This window comes from Diadema setosum, chromosome 20, assembly GCF_964275005.1.
Source record: "Diadema setosum chromosome 20, eeDiaSeto1, whole genome shotgun sequence".
NCBI classification, from domain to species: Eukaryota; Metazoa; Echinodermata; class Echinoidea; order Diadematoida; family Diadematidae; genus Diadema; species Diadema setosum.
In genome coordinates, this window is record NC_092704.1 from 12,601,506 (window position 1) to 12,623,977 (window position 22,472).

General features: G+C 38.0%; 1 protein-coding gene across 1 annotated transcript in view; it reads right to left on the reverse strand.

Annotated features, from left to right (window-relative positions):
* The window catches only part of LOC140243426 (sterol O-acyltransferase 1-like), a 70,455-nt gene that overhangs the window by 43,157 nt on the left and 4,826 nt on the right, over positions 1–22,472 (reverse strand). Inside the window, exons 3-8 of the mRNA XM_072323105.1 lie at positions 21,365–21,412; positions 13,556–13,663; positions 10,316–10,471; positions 9,411–9,634; positions 8,001–8,218; positions 4,707–4,934 (exon numbers count right to left, since the gene is read on the reverse strand). Of these exons, the coding sequence (XP_072179206.1) occupies positions 4,707–4,934; positions 8,001–8,218; positions 9,411–9,634; positions 10,316–10,471; positions 13,556–13,663; positions 21,365–21,412 (982 nt within the window). The remainder of the gene's footprint in view (positions 1–4,706; positions 4,935–8,000; positions 8,219–9,410; positions 9,635–10,315; positions 10,472–13,555; positions 13,664–21,364; positions 21,413–22,472) is intronic.

The following is a 22,472-nucleotide window of genomic DNA, read 5'->3' on the forward strand; positions in this document are numbered from 1 at the left end:
CATACAATGCAAAAATAAATAACAGATTGTTGCTTTTACATTTGGAAATGATTAACGGTATTAATCTGCTCAGTTAGATGCTAAAACAAATAGCAGGTGTCTGCTTTCACGTTTGGAATGGATTAGGATAGCATTCAGCTCCGTAAGATTCTAAAATGAATGTCGATTGTTTGCTTTTACATTTAAAAATGAATAACGGTAACTTTTGGCTTTTTACAATGCTAACACAAATATCGGATGCTTACAAATGTCAGCAAATGCTCCCATTTTCTCATTTCAAACGTAAGTTTTGACCTCCTATGAAAATATATAGGCATCAACTTTTATAATAATCTCTATGCCTATTTGCCAAATATTAAAACAAAGAATAAGATGATTGAATTTTCTATTCATTTGTTTTAGACATTGGCATCTGTATCACTTCAATAATGCTTAATATTAATTTTTCTATGTTTAGTAGGACCGATTTAGTTTTTCTAATGTTTTTCCTGATTTTTTTGTGTCACCAGATTTTACTTTCGACCACCAAAAAATAAAAATCAATGATATTGGTGGCCCGATAAAAGTTAGTGTGGAGCCCTGTCTATTCTATTCTTCATTATGCTCGGCCTATACTTCCAGATCATATACCACACTATTTTCATAATCGCATTGCCGGAAAAAAAAAAAAAGTTTCAGTGCTTGCGTTCTCGGGGAAGAATAAATGAAACAAACTTCGTGAAAGGTAAAAAAAAAAAAGTTTAAAAAAGGCACTACGCAGGAGATTGATGTTTTGACAGCGGAGCGTGATTAATGCCAAAGATATAACTGTCAACACGTAATCAGGTGCCCCATGACGGTTAAGAAATCTACGCGCAATCACAATAAAAAATCAGAACACAGTGGTTAAAGAAAAGAAGATGATGGGGCAGAGCGTAGTGCTATCGTAAGCTCTCCATAGGCACGGGTGCTATGTGCATACTGTGTACGTGTGTAGGTATAGGTATTGGGGATTTTTCTTGTCAGCTGTGTACCGGGTATTTCAATTGGGCGCGCGATTGTTCTGGTCTCAGAATATCTACAATAGAGTGTGAAAATATTTGTGACATGTCTTCGCTGTCCACGCGCGCTTAATCGGAGATGCTGAGTGATGACTGCAATTTCGATTCGAGCAACATGTTGTGAAGAACAATAAGTTAATCTAAAGATCGGGACATTAGATTTCTCTTCGAGGTGACCGAACTTCGAATTATCTTTTTTGAGCAACGCAAATTTTAATACACGGAAACTCCATTGGAACAATCGGGACTTTCATTTTGCCCCCGAGGTAAGTGATATTCGGCTTATCCGAGGTCGAGGTATCCGAGTTTGACTGTACTGACACAAAGCAGCCTCTTATTTTTGGATACTACAAACAGGCAGACACTGTAATCTCTTCTTTCGGACCAAGCAGTTTTGGGAAACATGGGTGGTTTGACTGAATCAATCCTCATTCGCTACCCATGAGGGTGCATTCGAAAACCATGAATAGCGCCCATCAGCAACATGTCAGTAAATATGTGCTTCAAAGTGTACAGTTATCTGTAATGGCCGACTGTAGTTGTGATTCTTTGGCTTTACATGATTTGTTACAGGGATTCCCATATCCCACAGGCCAGCCTTCCCACTCCGTGGTATCTCCACACTACCGCGTCTTCAGAATTCTATTTCTGAATAATTATACAGTGTATACAGCATATAGCAAATAAAGTGAGGACAAAAGCCTTGTTCTTTTTGTTGTCATAGTCAAAGAAAGATAAGATAAGAATTGATTAAAAAGTGTGAAGGGCAATTTGTCCATCTGTTGCAGTAAAAACGGCCCAATGATTAAGAATTCATTAATATGAATGGGAACCAATGTTTTTACAATTCATGAATGTTGTCAAGTAGAAGTCAACATGTAGACACACAAAGCCAAAAAGTCCATCTTCGAAGGATCATACATGTAATTATGAAGTTGCTATGGAGACTTGGAAATGGCATTTGTGTGCTCAGTTTGTCAAATTAAGTGACTTTAAGTCACTCAATTTGTCAAATTAAGTGACTTTAAGTCACTTTGAATAATATCTCCTTAAACTACATGTACTCATTAACACTGGCTGGCTTTGTCTGATTTTTCACCCTTCTTTTTCTCAACTCATTGCCTTCAAAATACAACTCTAAACTTAATCACGGCACATCTGGTTCCAATATACTGTGGAAAAGTCATGCTACCAAAGACATGTTTTTGGCTTTCTATAGCCATGACTCTATAGATATCAAACACAGCACCACTTTCTGTAACCTTGATACAAATTAGTTTTGAAAAACATGTTTCATTGCTTGAAACAGAGCAACAACAGCTGTCCATATTGTTTACAAATTATGGTAATTACACAAAGCCAGTGAAATTGAATTGTTTGTGGTAAGACCGAGATAAGAATGATTTGCCCTGCATGCCTGTAAAATTCTGGTTATCAGGTTCAGTGTGCTACGGAACAACAAACAAAGGTGATAAAAATCTATTGAACAAGCACTCAAACTGAAACTCTTTGGGCATGACGCAAACGTGATATCATTATCTTTGCAGGCTGATGACCTTAGACCAGACAAAACATGATGAGGAAGGTCAATGATGTATGTTTCGTTCCTCTACGCCAATGAACCAATGAACTTGGGGAACAGTAGCATGATTAGATGTAAAGCAAACATCATTGGGGACAGAATCTCCCCCCCCCTTTTTTTTTTGAAGGGGGGGGGGGGTAGGAAGTGTTTTTTTGTTCTTAAGAAAATTCACTTTTGACTCTCACCCTTCAATTACAAGTGTGCCATTTTCTGATAAGGAACAAGAAAATTATCATACCACAAAAAATTATCCAGAAAAATAGAAAACAAGTAAACCCAGCCAAAGTGACAACTGAAATCATAAGTTAGATTTCCTTGGACAATGAACCAATGAATTTGGGGTACAGTATTATGATCAGATGTAAAGCAATCATCACTGTGGACAGAGTTCCTTTTTTCTGGAGGGGGGGGGGAGGGGGGGGGGAGGGTTTTTTGTGAAACTTCACTTTTGACTCTCATTCTTCAATGACAAGTATGCCATTCTCTAACAAGTATTTAAAAGGAGCTAGAAAATTGTCATAAGAAGAAAAATAATCTGGAGAAAACAAAACAAAACATATAAACCCAGGCACAGTGACAGATGAAATCATAAGATATATTTCCTTGTTCAATGAACCAATGAATTTAGGGTACAGTGTTATGATTAGATGTAAAGCAATCATCATTAGGGACAGAGTTCATGTTTTCCCCATTTTTTTTTTTTTTTTTTGTATTTTCTTTGGGGGTATGGTTTTGTTTTGTTTTTGTGAAAGTTCACTTTTGACTCTCACTTTTCGATATTAAACAAGTGTGTCATTCTCTGACAACACATGAGGAGATGGAAACTTGTCATACCTATAAAAAACACCAAGAAAAAATAAAAACAAATAAACCAAGCCGCAGTAACAGATGAATTCATGAGATTTTGTTGGGCAGACAAAAAAGAAGAAGAAATAAATGAACAAATAAATATAGATGCTGCCAGAGAATAACTTGTTTTCATGAAGTAGGTATCAATGTCACTGGCAGAAGTGTTTTGCATTTCCTTATGCAGGAATACAGTGTAGGTTATGTGACATGAGAATACCCTCATTTGACTTTCAACACATTCACCAATCTCAGAACATCCCCTCTGGTGGTACGATATGTCAACATCTACTTAAGTCCCCCTCCCCTCTCAAAATACTGCACTCAGGATGTTTGTTTGGTCAATTTCTATTCTACTTTTCAACCTGTACCATCTCCCCTGCCCCCATCTCTCTTTCTCTCTCACACACATAATGCACAAACAGCATACACATATACATACAGTGTAATGTGACCATGCATCGCGCAAAACCAACAAAAGTCACATAACCTGATTTTAGGTGACGATCCAAAATAGTTGAAATGGGTAAATCTTGTCAGTTTGTTGTTTGTTTGTTTTCTATATTTTCTGAAAGCACAATTATTCTTCTACAACATTTCTACTCATCAAACTGGATGGAAAATTGTAAGTTTTTTCTTTGTGCAGTCTTTCTTGTTTTTTTGTTTGTTTGTTTGTTTGGTGTTTTGTTTTGTTTTTTTTATGTGTGTGCGTGTGTGTGCATGATTTTTTAATTCTATGTCTTAGAGGTCCCTTTCCACTTTTGGAAAACCCTGTCCACACTCTTAGCTTTTACCTCTAACAACATTTGAAAGGATGTTGCAATTGCATAGAAAAAGGGTAGTAGTGATAATCCCTTCATAGTGATTTCCACAGAGTTTAATACATCCTGGTTTTTGTCCCATTCATTGCACAGAACACTGCTGGGTGGAGATTAAGTACTTTCGACCAGACCCTAAACTTCAGAGTCCCAATCTTCGTATTAAATTACTTTTTCAGAGAGTGTACAATCTTTTCATCATTTAGATGGGTTAGGTAGGAGAGTCCATTTATGTTTTGAGTTGTTGTAGATGTCATTTTAAACCTTTGTGGAGTCTGCTCTTTCAGAATCTGACCTTAAACTAAAAACCATGTCTGGCAAGTTTTTGGTAGCTTTGCGATGCAGGGTCACACACATTGCTTGATAAGTAAAAAGATTATGTAAATGATAGATATATATAATAAATTATATATAGTCCACCTTGTAGAACTGCCTGTCAGCAAAGCGCAGCATCTCTGCGAATGCATTGAGCCACGAGTGGAGGATGGCAAAGAAAGCCAACAGCAGCATGAGTGTTGCGGGCAGCATACAGGTGAATGTCGCCCTCGCTAGGTTCTTCATTGTCATCATCTCCTCGGTGAAGTTTTTGAACATTGGAAGGCAAAAGCAGTCGAACAGGTAAAACGTGTAGAACAGACATCCTACCACCTGTACACACCAAAAAATCAGAAAACACAAGGGCATGATTTTACTTTATAAAACAGGGATATTCAACTTCACTTTTTCATCTTTCTACTGTATACACCATACACTTTGCGGGTATGCGCTTTTTTGTGTGTGCAAATTTAGCAAATCAGATACGTGTAGATTTAACAACACGCGAAAGCATCAACTCTGATTCCAACATGAACGCAATGTGCACACATCTCCGTTCATTACTGTACTTCACGATCACAAATTTGGACCACTAATGATATTGCGTTCGTGAAAAACCAGACTCACTTTAATAATATATGGTGTTTACAGTATTTTCACAGAACCATAACCAGGAACGAACATTTATAATGCATATCATTTAATTGTGTCATCACAGATACAATTGCAATGACTATTATGCTTGGAGATCAGGGGGGTGTTTCATCAACGTTTGTCAGCGCTGACAACTTGAATCACCATAGTAACAGTCAGTGACCAGAGCATCCCAGCCAATCAAAACCAAGGATTTTGCTGAAATTGTCAGCACTGACAAATGTGACCGGCGACAACGGTTTCAGGCAAAAGTCGGGAATTTTGAAAATTCATTTTTTGACTGAATCACATTGTCCATTTCCTAAGCTTTGCATTGATATAAAACACTTGTATTCTTCGGCATCATAAGTGGGCATAGAAAGAGAAATAAAGTGCACTTTTTAAGTTGTTAGCCTGTCAAAATTGCGAGAAAACAGGCTTTGAAGATTCACCTCTTTCTCAAAGACAATGTCCGAGCGGCGATACGAGGGGAGAATCACCCATCCGTACGATGGTGCCAATCGATGTTAAGCTCCGCCTCTAGCAACCACATCGCCTTCTGATTGGCTCACTGAGAGAGTCAAATTTCCCGCGCACCTTCCTCGGAGCTAGCTCAGCGTATGGAGCCGAAAAACAATGCGTTTCGCTCGGGTTTGTTTACAGTACGTCTTTCAAGATGGCGAATACGATAATTGCATGTACAGCTGTATGGTGCACATGTACATGTGTATTTGGTGCACGCATTACGCAATAGCATCCACACGCCATGACCGTGTGCATGTAACAGGAGCGATGGCGAATCCACACATTTACAAATCGCGTTTTCATTGTGGTTGATTTGTCTATATCATTGGCGACCCTTTTGAAGGCAGAAAATTGCTAGTGCTGGCAAGGGTCACGCTTCCTGTTTGTTTTGCTTTTACAAGACATGCATAATAGTTGCTTTGTTCGGTGGTGCTAAAAATTGAAACAAACAAACAAACAAACACGACTCGTTAGTTTGGTGCGATCGTGACGTGTAGTATTTGAATATAATTAGTCACATGTGACTGCTCCTTTCCTCTCATCTACCTTCCATTGAGTCAGTCTGCTGTCATAATTTTTACTACATGTACAAGTAGACAAATTTGAGAATATCTAGTTTTCTTTTCACACGGTTATGTCATGCTACATGATTTTTGTTTCACTTCCGTTGTCGAACATTGGGGTAGAATAGTTTGGATAGAAAGCCAAACGAAGAGCACGCACTACAGAGCGAACGTATATAAACCACTATAGCAAGAACAATGGAGCGTGTAATCGTGCACGCGTGGACAAAGCATTCCCCAAACGCTGCAACTGGTCTCTCCAAAAGCCGAATTATGTAAATGTGTGCGACGCACCAGCCAATCGCATGCGAGTCCCTGCGCCGTAGCAACGCTGGGGATATTGGCGCGGCATTCGAAAGAAGCTCGAAACTGACGAGTGCGATCCAACATAGGGTGCTTAAAATTCCATTTTCGATAGGAAAAAGTTAGTCTTATGCTATGAAATTTAGTGTAGATGTAGAAAACATATCAAAGATTCGATTTCTGCAAAAAACCTAAATCGACAAAAATAATGGTCAAAATCTTTGTACCTCGCCTAGGAGGGAATTTGCTCTTGCGACTTTTGCCTGAAACCGTTGTCGCGGGTCACAAATGTTGATGAAACACCCCCCAGTTCTCCATTAATCAAATGTGAATGACAGCTATCTTTGGTGAAATAAAACATTTGGCGGGTGAAAATGATACATTTTGAAAGTTACAGCAATAATCAACTGAATACACATGCCAAGAGATGAGCATATGAATCAAAAGAACGGTTTGATTCAGACGTCAGTTATTGACACACTCGACAGAGCGATGATAACTAAAAACAGCTACACAGTACTGCAAACTGACAGTTTTCCACATGGAATATGGACTTCATAATCAAAAGATAGTGTTTGCACAGGCAGGGTCAGTGACAGACCAAGAATGCCTGATTTGACAGATCGCACGATAGTCCCTTAGATACCAAAATAGGTACCAGCGGGCCAATGATCAAGTCCCAACAATTATCTCTTGATGAATCCTAAAAAACAAATGTTTACAGATGAGCTAGATTAACAGGTCAACAAGGGCACTCGGTACCTACCAAAGAGGAAAGAATGCTGACTATATTATGCTGTATGTGTGTTTTTCTGTGAAAGCACTGAGCTATGGAATTGTGAATGTTAGTCCTGGAGAAGCAATGACAGAAACTGTGAAAGAATATTTTTGACAAACTGGGTGAACTGAACACATAAGATCAAAATATGTTTCTATTAAGGGTGTCTTAAGTTGGTGTTATTTGTCTGTAAAAAGGGGGGGGGGGAGATGTGATTCCTATGAATGTAGATGAACCTGTGTTTCTCTGCACTGAAATGCTGGAGGTAGAAACCTTAATTTGCTCATCATCTGAACAAAAAGTCTTCCCTGAACTCAAAACATGAATTCATAGCAAACATAAGAGAGCATTCAAATCACATTCAGTACAATTTAGAAAAAAAAAAAAACCACTCACAGAAATAAACAGGTTAATTATATTTATTTGAATTATACATACACATGGCAAAGTAAAATGGGTCAGTTGATCTGATACAAATTATATGCGATCCAGTAGCAAGTTACGAATTTAAGTTAAAGATCCAAAATAATTGTTATCATAGGAATACCCAAGCAACAAAACTGGTCCCAATAAAGAGGACTACATTGAAGCTCTGACCTGCATGAAGTTGATGCGAACCACATCCCATCTGATCATCGTCGTCCGCGGGTAGTTGTCCCGGTAGATGAGGGTGGGGCAGAAGAGGAAGTAGAGGTACTTGGAGAAGTCCGGGCACGGTGTGGGGACATCCTTGTAATCGATGCTGCCCTGGAGAGTGCCTGCATCATCAGCATCCCCCTTGCCTGACTGGCTTGTTTTGGGTTCACCATTTGGCGCTGAAAGAGGAAAAGGAAGAGGACCCTCTGCAATCACCCCCTTATACAATGTACACTGGCAGCACGAACACTTGTAAACATTTTCACGTGTAGTCCTCAAGTTTCACCTTGAAATTCCTACTGTGAACAAACACTTGATTGCCTTGTCATGGTTTTTATTTTTTTTTATTCATGACACAAAAAATGTGATGAGTTGTAATTATGGTCCTATTGTTAAATTGAAATTAGGCTGTAAGACAAAACTCTTTCATTCTTTTTTCACTGACCTTGTGAAATTTGTAAACTGTTTTAGCTTATGTTGATTCAATTTTTTTTTTTACGTTGTTCTTATCACATTGTTACTCATTCAAGGGGAGAGCAATATCTAGGGTCATTTTCACACGTACCAAGTGTCCATAATTTGAATCACAATTCTATCACTAGAATCATAATTCAAATGACACACTTCGGCTGTGTACATGTATATGCAAACTGGAATCGGGGAGGGCGATTTGAATCATCATTCATATCATAACTCAAATGACGGTCCGCAGATGTTTTCCAGAAATGATTCTCCAGAATTACATAGTAAAACAGTCATGCGTACGGATTGACCTCCAAATTGTGTTTTGGTGGCGGAGCTTTTGGTATCCTTTCAACCACTTCTGCAGAAAAACTGTGCTCCTTACCACACAAGAGTGATTGATGGGAACGAAAAAAAGCCACACCTCTTCTCCATGCTCTAAAATTCAAAACCGCAGATTCTCCAAAGCCTCCTTGGTCATATGTATGGAAAATACTTCTAATCATAATTGTAATCATAATTGTAATTCAGCATTGCAATCAATTTTCTTGACCCGTGTGAAAATAGTCAAAGACAGTTCAATTGGTCAACATGTCATGCTGAAGTTACAGTAGGTCCTAAGTCAAACCCGGTTAGCAAAAAAGCCAACAACAAAGTCAAAGCTGCCAATTTTTGTAAAAGCCTTTCAGTACTTTGATGGCTGAAAATCAGTAATTTGCACCATTTTTTTAAGTAAAAATCAGTAATGCTTAACAGTGTAATAGAATTTATCACAGACAATGATTAGTAAAATCAGTAATTCGCTTGTAACCTTCAGTATTCTTCTCCAATTTCAGTAGAAATTACTGAAAATCAGTACAAGTTGGCAGCTCTGCAAAGGTAAAAACAAAACCATGGCTGCCCACTCACTTTGTTTCCTCCGGCTCCTGCTCTGCTTCCACGCCAGTGCTCCGGGGGTGTTCTCCCGCATGAAGGCGTGCATCTTCATCATCAGCCGGATCTGCTCGGCAGTGATGATGACGGAGGAGGCGAGGGGGAGGGAGTTGACCAGAATGGCCTTCATCGGCAGGTACAGGAAGAGAACCTGGTAGGTGACGTACAGAACCAACCATGCCACCTCTGGAATGTAGATGCTGAAAGTAAAATTGAATTGCAGATGAGACATTTCATTTACCTAAAATGCAACTGAAAAACTACAATGTACTCGTATGTAAGTACACTGCACCCCTCCCCCTCACGATTAACCCATTGTGGACGAGTCCAGAGCATACTCGGGCAAGTCTTAATGGGAAATGCGTGCTGTAGCAAAATCAGCCTGTACTCAACGGGTTAAAATACTCTTGACTATAGATTCTTCTACTCATTCATATATTCATATATTTTTATATTCATTAAATATAATTTCGTACACATTCCTTTTCATTTGTTTCTCATATCTCTATAGGATTGCTCCTCCTTACCATACATGTACAAATAAGTTTTCCATGTAGCATTTTATTGCTTTTGTTTTCCAAAGTAATCATGGACGATAATCACAGATGTAAACACAAAATTATATCATTTTGCTCATATTTTGACATCATGAAAGAACATAATGACAACATATAAAACCATAGACTATCCAAAAAAAAAAAAAAAAAATGGCATTAACATTTCATAAAACCAAAGGTAATGCACATAATGCAAATTCAAAAATAATTCATTGTTGTGTGCCACTGCATTCTCTTAGTAAATTTCTTTAGTAGGAACTGACACATCTAATAACATTCTCTCCTTGTGAAAGATTTTTTTCTTTCTTTTTCACAATACCCTACTTGAAAGGTGTGTAGTAGCAGGACTCGTGCTGGGACCAGTACTGGAAGGTGCAGTAGAAGATGACCATGGCCCAGACGTGCATGAGGAACCAGGTCCAGAGGACGATGGGAGCCTGGCCAAAGGCCCGCTGGAGAAGGTCAAACTCCAGTCTTATGCTGGATGGAGAAAAAAAAGTCCTTCTGTTACTGTTCTTGTTGTTGTCATACCATGTTTGGTTTATTAAAGTATGAAATATTACAAAGAGATTTCAAAGCACACAAGAAGAATGATATGAAAAAAGTCAACAATTACAGGTTAACATGGTTTGTCTATATACATGTACATTGTATGTGTACATGATTCATCTTTCTATTCATTCAGACATATGTACATGATCGTAGGCAGGGCTGACCTAAGAAGTCTCCTTTGTCATGCAAGAAGTTTGAAGTTCAGTATAAATTATGTCTAGTATCATCATACAACATCAGAAATAACCACAACAGTGCTGGTTTGACAGATATAAACAGTCCACGAAGTGAAAAACATAAAATCTAATTCACTTCAGTTTTGTTTTAATTTGATTTTGTTTTGTTTTTGTTCTTTTTTAATTCTCAGTGTGCTCGTAACCCGTTGAGGACAAGTTCCGAATATACTCTGGCAAGTATCTATGAGAAATATGTGTTGTAGCAAAATCAAACCGTCCTCAACGGGTTAATTCCCTTCTCTTTTGGCGAGGAGTCAGCAACTTTCTTAAACCAAATGCAATCAATCAGACAAAATAGAAATCAAAGGCCATGCACTAAAAGTTAGCACTAATAATCTCTTTGTTTTGAAGGAAAAAAAAAATGACAAGAATCTTGTTTCGCTTTGTTTTGTTTTGTTGTTTAGGGAAGAGTATGGGAATTCCATCATCTGCTCTTTGACCACCCCCACCCTCCCCCCCCCCCCAATAAAAAAAAAAAAAAAAATAAGCCACATCAAACAAGCAAACCTATAAGTATTAGGTCATAAGGAGTGGGAATATAGTCATCTGCAGTGTGCTCTCTCTCTCTCTCTCTCTCTCTCTCCAAAAAAAAAAAAAAAAAAGAAACACAAACACAAACATGTACATGCATGCAAGCGTTTGGTTCAGCTGGATGTGACATTAACAAGAATCCCAACATCACTGTAACGACTGATTCTATTTTTACAATGAAAAATGAAATAAATCTTCACTGCTTTGTTTCTTTTTATAGTTTAAAACCTTTTTGAATTGTGTTAGGGCTGGGGTGATAGATGAAATATCACCTTATAAGTTATTAAACTACATGTACAGTGCAGAGCTCAAAATGCATGAGTCCCTGATGTATCAGCCCTTTATTTATCAAGGCATTTTACAGCAATTTGCAAAAGGTAACCCACCCACATTAATTCTTCCAGGAAGTTGTAAAGCCCACTCGGGTGTAGCAATGTATCTTTATCAGCCCAACAATAGACACAATAGAGTTTTAATAGGGGGATTGAGTAATTTCTATTCATTTTTTTCAGACGTCCATGACGATCAGCAGAGAAAGCTGCCCAGACTGAATGCCAGCAGCAAACAAAGCACAGTAGTGAAATGGTCAAACTCATTGCATATTAACCAGGAGATTGGGGGAAAAATTATTTAAAAAAATACAATTTATTATCCAGTCACAAGCCCTGCTACTTATTAAAAGCATTATTTACCATTTGCAGATAAAACAAAAACCCAGCTTTTGTGCTTCAAAATAGTTCTAAAATGTGAGTTAGGGATAGACACAACCAATTTTAAAATGTAAAATCAGTATAATCAATGGTAAGTAGTGTTGAATATACAAAATGTGAACATTATTTATAATAAAATTGTGTCTAGACTTAAAACCATCTACAGTTATGGTTTATTGAGAAAAATAGTGGGTGATAACTCCTTTAGACTTTATTGCAAAATTAATATATGGTAGGATGTTTGGTGATCATACAACTGACCTACACATATGCATCAAATGTGATAACTCGAACATTTTTTAAATCGCTGCTCCCAATGATAAACAATACCTTTTACTATAATGTAACACAGGGTCAGTGAGGCTTGCAAAAGAATTTGGTAATTAAAGTCAAGTTGGATAAACGACATGGACTTTGTCACTGCAGAAACGCAAGACCTAATTTTAGATTTTGCGACCAACCGGAAAGGCGGCAACCTTGCATATCTTTGAAGCACATGTTGTAATAGCATGCATGCATCCTCATCATGGAAATTTTCTGGCATATGGGTGTTTGGGAAAAATAAAAGCCACTTGAGATGTATTCCATAAAGAGAAAAATGTGTGGGGTTAATCATTTACATTGTACATCGTAGAGGCAAATTGAAATACTCTCATGACCAAATATAACTGGCGTTGTAACAAACAAAACACAGCAAAACAATATTGTCTAGGCTGTTTACCCATATCAAGTTACTACAACAACAACAACAACAACAACGACAAAAAGGCTGTGCTAAAGTCCATTAGTGCCGGACAAAATGATTGGTGCGATAACTCAGTGTCAGAACTCAGCAGATGGCAAAAATCCCAACATCAAACAATTTTTGCCCCCCAAAAGACCATCTAAGAGTACTAAAATAGCATCTGATCAAATCTTCATCAATCATTTACCATAACTTATTGTTTAGAATGCCGGATGGCAATGCTGCAGAGTCTGTGCAATGTCAATGACAGCAGGCCCAAACAATATTGACTTCAGACTATAACAATTAAAGGGACTGTGCAGCACAGTACTGGTTGAGGTGAGGATTCAGGTTTGTAACATTTTTTTGGTGAGATAATGAGAAACCTCTTTAATGAAATATGAAAGAGCATGTAATTTCAATGATTCAACATTTTAGTAAAAATAAAAATTGGCCTTTAAATGGTTGAGCTATCCAAAAAAGTGATCCTAATAAAATTGACAGGCCACAATTTCATTAGGATCTCTTTGTTTTTCCTATCCATACTGCATACCATATAATCATTATCATGCAGAGTTTTCATTTCCATGATTCTCACAAGATGGTTACTAATTGCAAATTTAACACCATGCTGAAATGCTAACTCTGATCCCAATATGTGCAAGTAAATTTCTCCATTCATGACTGTACCCCACGATCTCGAATCTATCCATTCACGAAATTGTCCTGAAATCCCAATTCGCGAAAAATTGAGATTCGCTGAATATAATATTATTGTGTTGAACTACAGTGTACTTCCACCTCAACTCACCTTCCTGTGTCTATCAAGTCTGTGATGAAAGTATTCATGATGATGACAATCATGATAGCCACAAAGATGTTGTAGATCGTCTGGATATTTTTGTCCTTCAATAAGTTCCTGAATGAAAAAAAAAAAATAAACAAACAAAAACAAACAAATAGATACCCCTGTATAATGAGCATACCATGTCAAGTCAATAGGCACAGAATTAATAATAATAATAATAATAATAATGAAATTTTTATAGCGCATATAACAAATGAATGTTCCCTATGCGCTTTATAATCTCATTACAAAATATACTGTAATTAATACAGTGCACTCCCGTCATAACTTACACGGTTATAACGAAATTTCGGTTACAACGAAATCGAAATTCAGGCCGCAACATTATCAGCTCCATGGTCTTCATTGTTTACTTGTTTGTTACAATGGGAGCCCACTGTATTGTCAATTCTCTGCAGCAGGGGGACACACATACAAATACAAGGTAACAGATCGAATGCAAGAGTCACATGCTTCAGAAAAACAAAGCCATAGAAGGAGAAGAAGGAGAAGAAAAAAGAAGACAAATAAAAGAAGAGAATAAGACAAAGAAGACAAAATAGAGCAAAAGCAAAAAGCACAAGAATTGTGGTTGAAGAAAAAAAAAAAGAGAAAGGAATATGAACAAGGAGTTACTAGGAAAGGAGGGAAAATGACTGAAGGTGGGGAAAATGAACGAGGAAAAGATAAGGAACAAGATGGAGACTGAGGAAAAAATAACAATCGTTCAATAATTCAAGAGCCCAGCTGACTTTGAAAATATAGCATACAGATAGCATTTCACAAAACAGGAAGAAAGTTAATCGGTAATAATGGGGAAAGTACGAAAGAGAAACCAAGCCACGTGTGCCAATGATACAGCAGCTCGATTGTCTACTGGAGGAAAACAAAGAAGCAAAGGAATAAAATCGTGCTCACGTTCCGTCACGGCTAAACGACAGGAAATAGCTCAGTATGGGAAACATCTCAGTTTCAAGTATCAGTGATGGGCAAAAAAAAAAAAAAAAACCAAACCCAGAAAGTCTACTTGAACAGAGAGTTGAGTAGGTCACCAATGCCAATAGGCCTACAAAATTCAAAATTGCTGGAATACACAGGAGAAAATGTACAGCAATGCCCAGGAAAAAAAAAAGTTGATATTCACACAGAGGGACATGATTCTCTGGTGGTGAACCAATGTCCACAATCTAAACTTTAATTGAACACAAAAAACATGCACTCGATATGTGCATCATTTTCTTTTTTCGGGGGGGGGGGGGGGGGATGCCAATGACAATAAAGTTGCCATAACAGGACAAAAACAAAGAAGAGCAAAACTGTAAATGTGATGACCAAAGTTATTAATGCCACCTAAAACTTTGATATAAAAATGCAGCAAAGTAGTCCAACAGTTTAATAATGATTAAAGGAACAAAACCCCTGAGACACCGCAGCTGGCCTTGTTTTGCGTCCAAGTATTAAGAGTAAGGTGTGGATGTAACAAATGAGAGTCTACTCTTTGAAACATGAGTTACTGTATAAGTGGAAATTTTCGCGGTGTTGAAATTTTCGCGCATTTCGCGCAACCAGAAAATAAAAACACGCGAATATTTTTGCTTGCCATACGTTCCTGTGCGTGATGTCTTGATTCCGCGGAATTAAAAACGCACGAAACTCTTCTGACCCGGCCTAGCGCGAAAAATTAGTCGCGCGAAAATATCCACTTTTACAGTATATCATGATCAATATCATTTGCATAGACAGGGAAGCACACTAAAAAAATTTTTTCTACTGGTCTGACCTGTCTGTCGGATCAGAAGGTGCCCACTTTTTACATCTTTTATTGGTCCATTCCTGAAAATGTTACTGGTCTGACAGTGATTTTTACTGGTGAGGGACCGTTGGACCAGTGCAAGTGTGCAGCATTAGCATATTTTACTCCTCTCTCTCCTTCCACTCATAAACAGCAGTAAACAAACATTGTTTTCAGGAACTCTATGTACATGTACTTATCACACCATAGAAATATTGTGGAGAATTACCATTCCTGAGGCGACTGGTCGATATAATCATTCACAAATTTGTTTGACAAAATGGATTGTGTTCTTTCTCCATAATTTTGACTTCTGCAAGTTAAGTTCAGATCCAACTTTGAATCTATTAGCCTCTCAGTACTCTAGGCCCTATATTGAATTTGAATATCTTAACCTTATAAAGTTTTGTGTTTTTTTTTTTCAATCAACCCACAGATTTGCAATGCTTATCAATGGGTATTTTGTTCACTAATGAGTCAGTTCTCTTTCCAAGGTGAATGGTACAACAATGGATGGGAATTTTTTTGTTTTCCAGCGATAAATGTCCTTGCATTTAAAAAAAAAAACAAAAAAAAACTACCAAAAAAAAAAAGACCCACACACAAGTTCAACAAACTTTGTTGTACTATACTACCCAAAACAAAGCAACCAACATATGAATGGCAGTACAATGTTGAAATAGACTCCATGCTACAGCCACGCTTTTGATTTCTACTTTTGCCCCCCCCCCCACACCCACCCACGTAGTTTCTGACCATGTGTAAAGTTGTAATGACTTCCTTCACTCACACATCACTGGATTGCATCACTCCATGGGGGGTGCCCATCAGGGTAGACAAACTTTTAATACGACAGTGCTCTTTTATAACACTTTCAATACTGTTTAACATAAGTATTGCACAGACAAGTGGTTTCAAAGAACATTTTACTATTAATTGAACTGTGAAAAGTGATGTGAAAAAAATGCAGTGACAATGATGTGGCACACTTCTACTGAACAAAAGTGAAGCAGGGTGAAAAACTAGAAATGTCGCTACGGCGACTGATGCCTCCGCCATAATGCATGATTCTCCCAATAGGTGTATAGTACAATGTCTGGACAATGTGTGATGACAGTTTCACATAACTGGCAAAATATCGAAATAACAGGTTTGTCAGAAATATCTTGAATGTTCACTTTCCTTTGAACCCCTGACCATTGACCCATGACCCCTAAATTCCCTAGATAATCCCTGCCAGTCAGTACATGCATATGTACCATGTTCCACGAAGATACATTGAACCATTTGCGAGAAAAGTGATATTGCAACATTTTCACCTAACCTTTGACCTTTTGACCTTTGACCTTATGACATGAAACTCTCTCTGGAGAATCCTTATGCAGTAGTACATGTCTACACTAAGTTTCAAGAAAATAACTGCGGGCATTGCATAGATATGGGGGAAATAGCAACATTTTTAGCATTTGACCTTGACCTTTTGACCTTTGACCTCTTGTCAATGTCACTAGAATCTACTCAACTAATTGTCCCATCATACATCATCCTTGGACCAAGTTTGGTGAAAGCTGCTTCATCCAGTTTTGAGTTATCACATAAACAAATAAATTTTAGGATTTGACCTTGATCTTTGACCTTTGACCTCTGTCCGATTTCACTGAAAAACTAATCAAGTAATTGTCCCATCATACATCATCCTCCAACAAAGTTTGGTGAAATTTGCTCCGTACAGTCTTGAGTTATCGCGTAAACGGATACAATTTCATGATTTGACCTTGACCTTTGACCTTTGACCTTTAGCCGATTTCACCCAAAATCTTATCAAATCGTTGCCCCATCATACTTCATACTTGGACCAAGTTTGGTAAAATTCCAGTAAATATTACTCAAGTTATCGCGTAAACGAAAGCGGACGGACGTACGGACGTACGTACAGACGGACGGACAACCCGAAAACATAATGCCTCCGGCACCACTTCGTGGCGGAGGCATAAAAAAAATTAAAGTTGAGAGTGTGTGATGTTGAAATATAGTCTTACTTGGCATTCCATAAAAAGTTGAATTAATTTTGTGTTGACTTAAACATGTTTTTTTTTTTTAATGTGTGTTGTTGTTTTTTATAGCAATTTCAATCTGCGCTGTAAGACCCCGTTTACAGCGCGGGGCCGGGCTCGGCCGCGGCTCGGCCGCGGCTGAGCCTCGCAATTTTGTCCGTTTACACTGCTGGGCTCGGCCGCGCTTTTAATTCAAACCTTTCAACATTTTGTCGTAGTGGCGCTCTGCTTGTAAACCAACGCAATTTGGTATAGCCTGGTTTTCAGACCCTTTGCCAACTGGATTCCGTGGCGACGAAGTCGCTGTTCGGGCAAAGGCCTTTGCCAAAGGAAAAATCCTTTGCAGGACAAAACCACCTTAAACTATACTAGTTTTCCACGTTGAGGGGGTTAATACCGTGAATAGCGAAATAGTACGGGCAGAGGGTCTGGAAGCCAGACTAAAATTGGCCGCGCATTTGGCCCAGTTTGCGTTTACACCAAGAAGAGGCCGGGCTCGGCCGCGGCCGAGACCACCTCCAGAGCGAGGCCAAATGCGAGGCCAATTTTGGCCTCGCATTTGGCCTTTTGCGCGTTTACACTGAAGCGGGGCTGGGCTCGGCCGCGGCTCGGCCGCGGCTGAGCCTCGCACTGTAAACGGGGTCCAAGAGAATGACCATCATTCTTGAATTTCGCAAAGGTAGAAATTGCATAATGGCCAACCCCGAAACCTATTAAGAAATAGGCACAAATGAGGGGAATATCTTTAAAAATAGAGACATTCCTAAATTTCCAATGCATTACTACACCTAGATTTTCACAAAAATAGAGACACATGGTAAAATCGCTCATTTTTCTCTCTTTTCCTGGGTTGAAAATAGGGACAGTCCCTATTCCCTATTAAATAGGGACAGTTGCCAAGTATGGGACTGCTGAACAAAATAGGCTCTAAATCTTTGGGATTTTTATATCACTAATCTTTATAATACAAGAACTTGATATAACCTGTAAATCACATTTCCCATGGAGTACTAGAACAAAGGGTATCAGACTGAATGACTGTTTATAGGTACGTCCCAGAATGGTGTTGGGAAATCAAAATCACATAGAAAATAAAGTTGTATCTTTGCAATCACAGTTCTGAGAAGCAGTTCCTTTAAAATGAAGAGTACCAGAGCCTGAGCAAATCTATTCAATTCAAAACGTCATTGTTGGTGTATTTTCCAGGCATTGAGTTGCCATGAAAGCTTTGAAGATTGTTTCAACTTTGTTGGTTGTGTTGACTGAAAATATTGCATGTGGGAATGTTTACTAGTTGACCCAAAGAGAGTTTCTAGTCAGCATCATATAATTACAAACTGGGGGCTTGTTTTTGTTTGTTTATTTGATAACTGTCTATTTGTCTGTTTGAATGTTGCTTTTGTTTGGTTGTTTGGGATTTTTTTTTTTTTTTTTTTGGGGGGGGGGGTGAATGTTCTGCCTTTAATAGCAGGAAACATCTTTCTTGGGATATCCTCAAGACTCTCCACAAATATAATTAGCTTATGGCAGTGGAGGAGAAAAAAAAAAGTAGATCACACAAACACATAGTCCAAATGTAGATCACACTACCGGCCTTCATAGGAGTACCACAGATCCAGGACGCACTGTAAATGTGCACAGCTGGAAAGAAATAATGGATTTTTTTTTTTTTCATCTCTTTTTATAAATTCAAAATGACTGAAGAGGTAATAGGGTCTGAATCCTGGTCACAATAGATTTAGGTGATTGTGTATTGTAACAGAGGGAAGAGCTCTGCTTGGGTGATTTCATGGGAGAATAGGATTAATGACAAGGGGTCACTATTTGAACCAATTTAACTATAACCTACCTCCTCCCCCCCCCCCCCTTGGTATACAAAACTTTTCAGAACAGATGTTAATTGTGTACAGCAAATATCATAAACACCGTCAGAGGTACTTCCTTTTTAGAGCACATACAACCTACGTATGAACTCAAACTACATAATTATGTTAAATTGTAGCACAGCAGGACACTGACATTTACAATGTATCTACAATGTATATCTCACAAATTCTTTTTAGGATTCTTTGTAACTATCTAATACCATCTGAATTTAATGCCTGTAAAAATGCATGAAAGATTGCTACATGCAAAAGAATAAGATGAATTCAGCCCTTCACATTTTCAACAGTGCCCTAAAGTGAAGTTGCCTACATTATTGTACCGTACTACAAATGCTCTCTCATGGATTTTGATATCTGGAACTCTCAATATTTACTTTTTTGGCCATCAAATCACAATTTATGGTGTTGGCAGCTTTCTCTATACAAGTATTCAACAGACCTGTGTATAACTGTGTATAGCAGTACTAAGGTCCTTTACAGTGTACTCGCATATATCTGCCTCAGTGTTTTGTTTGGATTTTTTTTTTTTCAGCAGAGTCAACAAGCTATCATTGTATAGTGTACTTTGACTGAAGAGCTAAAATGAATATATTCTAATTATTTCCTTTATTTCACATTGTCCTGGGGTATATTTCTGTTGGTTTGTGTTGATTTAAAAGACATTGCCCTTTTTCTCTCCTTCTGTTTTTGCTCTTTGTTTTATCAGATAATAAATAAAACCAGTTGTTGAGGAAGTAAAAAATGAAGTAAAACCTCCTGTACAAGAGCAAGAGGAATTTATAGGCTGTCATAACACACTATTGACATGTAACTCTCAAAAGATTTCAGTGTGTGCTACAGTACAAACAAACCGTCACATACAGTGTACACACATACAATCAGGGGCCATGTTCATGCATGATACAGTTGCAAATGTGTAATATACCAGGAACTTTACAGAGACCATCTAATATGCACACTATGTAGCAACAATCATTCAGCTTTTCAGATGCGAATGATATTGATGTGAAAGTAGTAGACAATTGCTGGAAGGCACAGCCAAGTTTCCTTCACTGTAATTGCACCTCACATGTATTTTGTACACATTGATACACACTAAAAAGTGTACTCAAGTGTGTATTGACAAAATAGTCCATGAAACTAAAAAAAAAAAAAAAATGTAATAAAAACAGGTGCAATACTGCAATTAAATCAACATCTGACACATCACATCTTGATAAACTGCAGACTCTTACCCTCTCAAACCATTTAATTTACCATAAACTACAGCCATAAAATGCATACCCGTGGTATTTACACAGTGCAGGTACACTATATGCTAGACAGCAATGATGCAAGTCAATGAGTACAAGTCATATTGTGGTCTCATACGCTCTGTGTGTCTTCTTCTTGTTGTTCATTTTCTGACAAATTCTTAAGACTGTACTCTGCAGCTACCATACAAAGATATTGGGTTTGTTTGCCTTCTTCTTTGTTTTCACTGATTCATTTTCTTCGGCAGTTTCCATACTCATGCAGTCACATTCCTTTAATAGCTTTACTTCAGGTTTACATGACTACAACTTCTCATAAGAGAGTATGGTTTTTGTTTGCATTTTTTTAATATCAAATTCTGGCTGGGATGCCAATCAAGTAATCTATTTGAATTCTTAATGGAAGGATTCTGTCTCATTGGGCTAACAAACGAGGGAATTCAAGCTGTGGATACTTGCGGTGTGCATAGGCGCACTAAGTGCATGCTTGCATCATAGCAGTAAGCTATGGAAGGTAGAGACACTAGACAGGATTTTTTATCATAGAGAAACAGGGCCATATTCAGCATATTATATGTGTGTATGGGTAGAAATAAACTGCTGGGTGAAGGTCTGTACTCAGTGCTTGTCTAGTTTTGTTATGCTTTCTTTAGATTTCTGCTCTGTTGAATAACTTCATGAAAAAAATCATGGGCAATTTATTGGTTACAAATGTCTCATTTGACACACATATTCTTTTGTGAAGATATGGTGACAATGCTAACATGTGGCATTCTGTTAATACTTACGTAAGGAGTGACTCGCGAGGGACAAAGACCTTCTGGGCCAGTGGTGATCTGGAAAAAAGAAAAAAGAATGAATTTGAAATGTAAATGAGACCAAGGGATTTGAAAACAAACAAACAAACAAACAAACAAAAACACATTTCATCCATTAAACCCTTGAGGTGCCCAGGTACCAGTTTTTTTTTATCACCAATTATTCAATTCCTCAACAGTTGATCTATTAAATGGTAAATCTACAACAAACCCGCTCAGATGTAGCAATGTGCCTCAGTCCTGCAGGAAGGCCTTGGTGACACAATAGGGCTTATAGAAGGTGAGATAATCTCTATTATATATATGTTAATCAGCAGAGAAAGCACTCCAGTATGTGACCTACCAGTACTATGGGTCTTGGTACACCTAATGTAAGAGTGAAGCAGCACATTTCAATAGACCTTTCAACTTTCTCTAGCAACAACACAACTTTCCTGAAAGTTTGGCTGTGCATTTGGCTTATTAAATCTTATCAACATTCAATTTTGATGCGTTATACATAATTTTCAAGTCAGGAACCTCTTCTTTCAAAAAAACCTGACAGATTCTAAATGTACTGTTAAAAAAAAAAAAGAAAGAAAGAAAGAAAAGAAAGAAAAACCTTATCTAGCCATTTCTGTTGATTTTGTGATGCAAGGGGACCCGATTAATACTTCACCATACCGGCACACGGTTAATGACAGATAATGGACCTACAGGTTGCATTAATTGTTGTAAAGGCCAAGGTGCAATGAACAGTGACTTAGTATTATCTCTCACAGGAGGGGGTGGTGGGGGGGGGGAGTGGTCGATGAATGGTACAAAGTCTACAGAGTTGATGACCTGATGAATCTTACCACCAATGTGGTGACATGCGGCAATCCAAGGTCCAAGATTGGGTTGAGGGAGATTATAACCTGTTCTGAAAAAGGCGGCTAATCTACACTACATGTATTTAAACTGAGCACAGCAAAACAGAAATCAAGAAACAGCATTCCACCATCAGAAAATGAAACTATCGGAACAACAATCAACTTCATTTTCCTTTGTCAGGCACCACCACTGTTTCAAAATGAAGGGAAAATAAAGTCCCACCTAG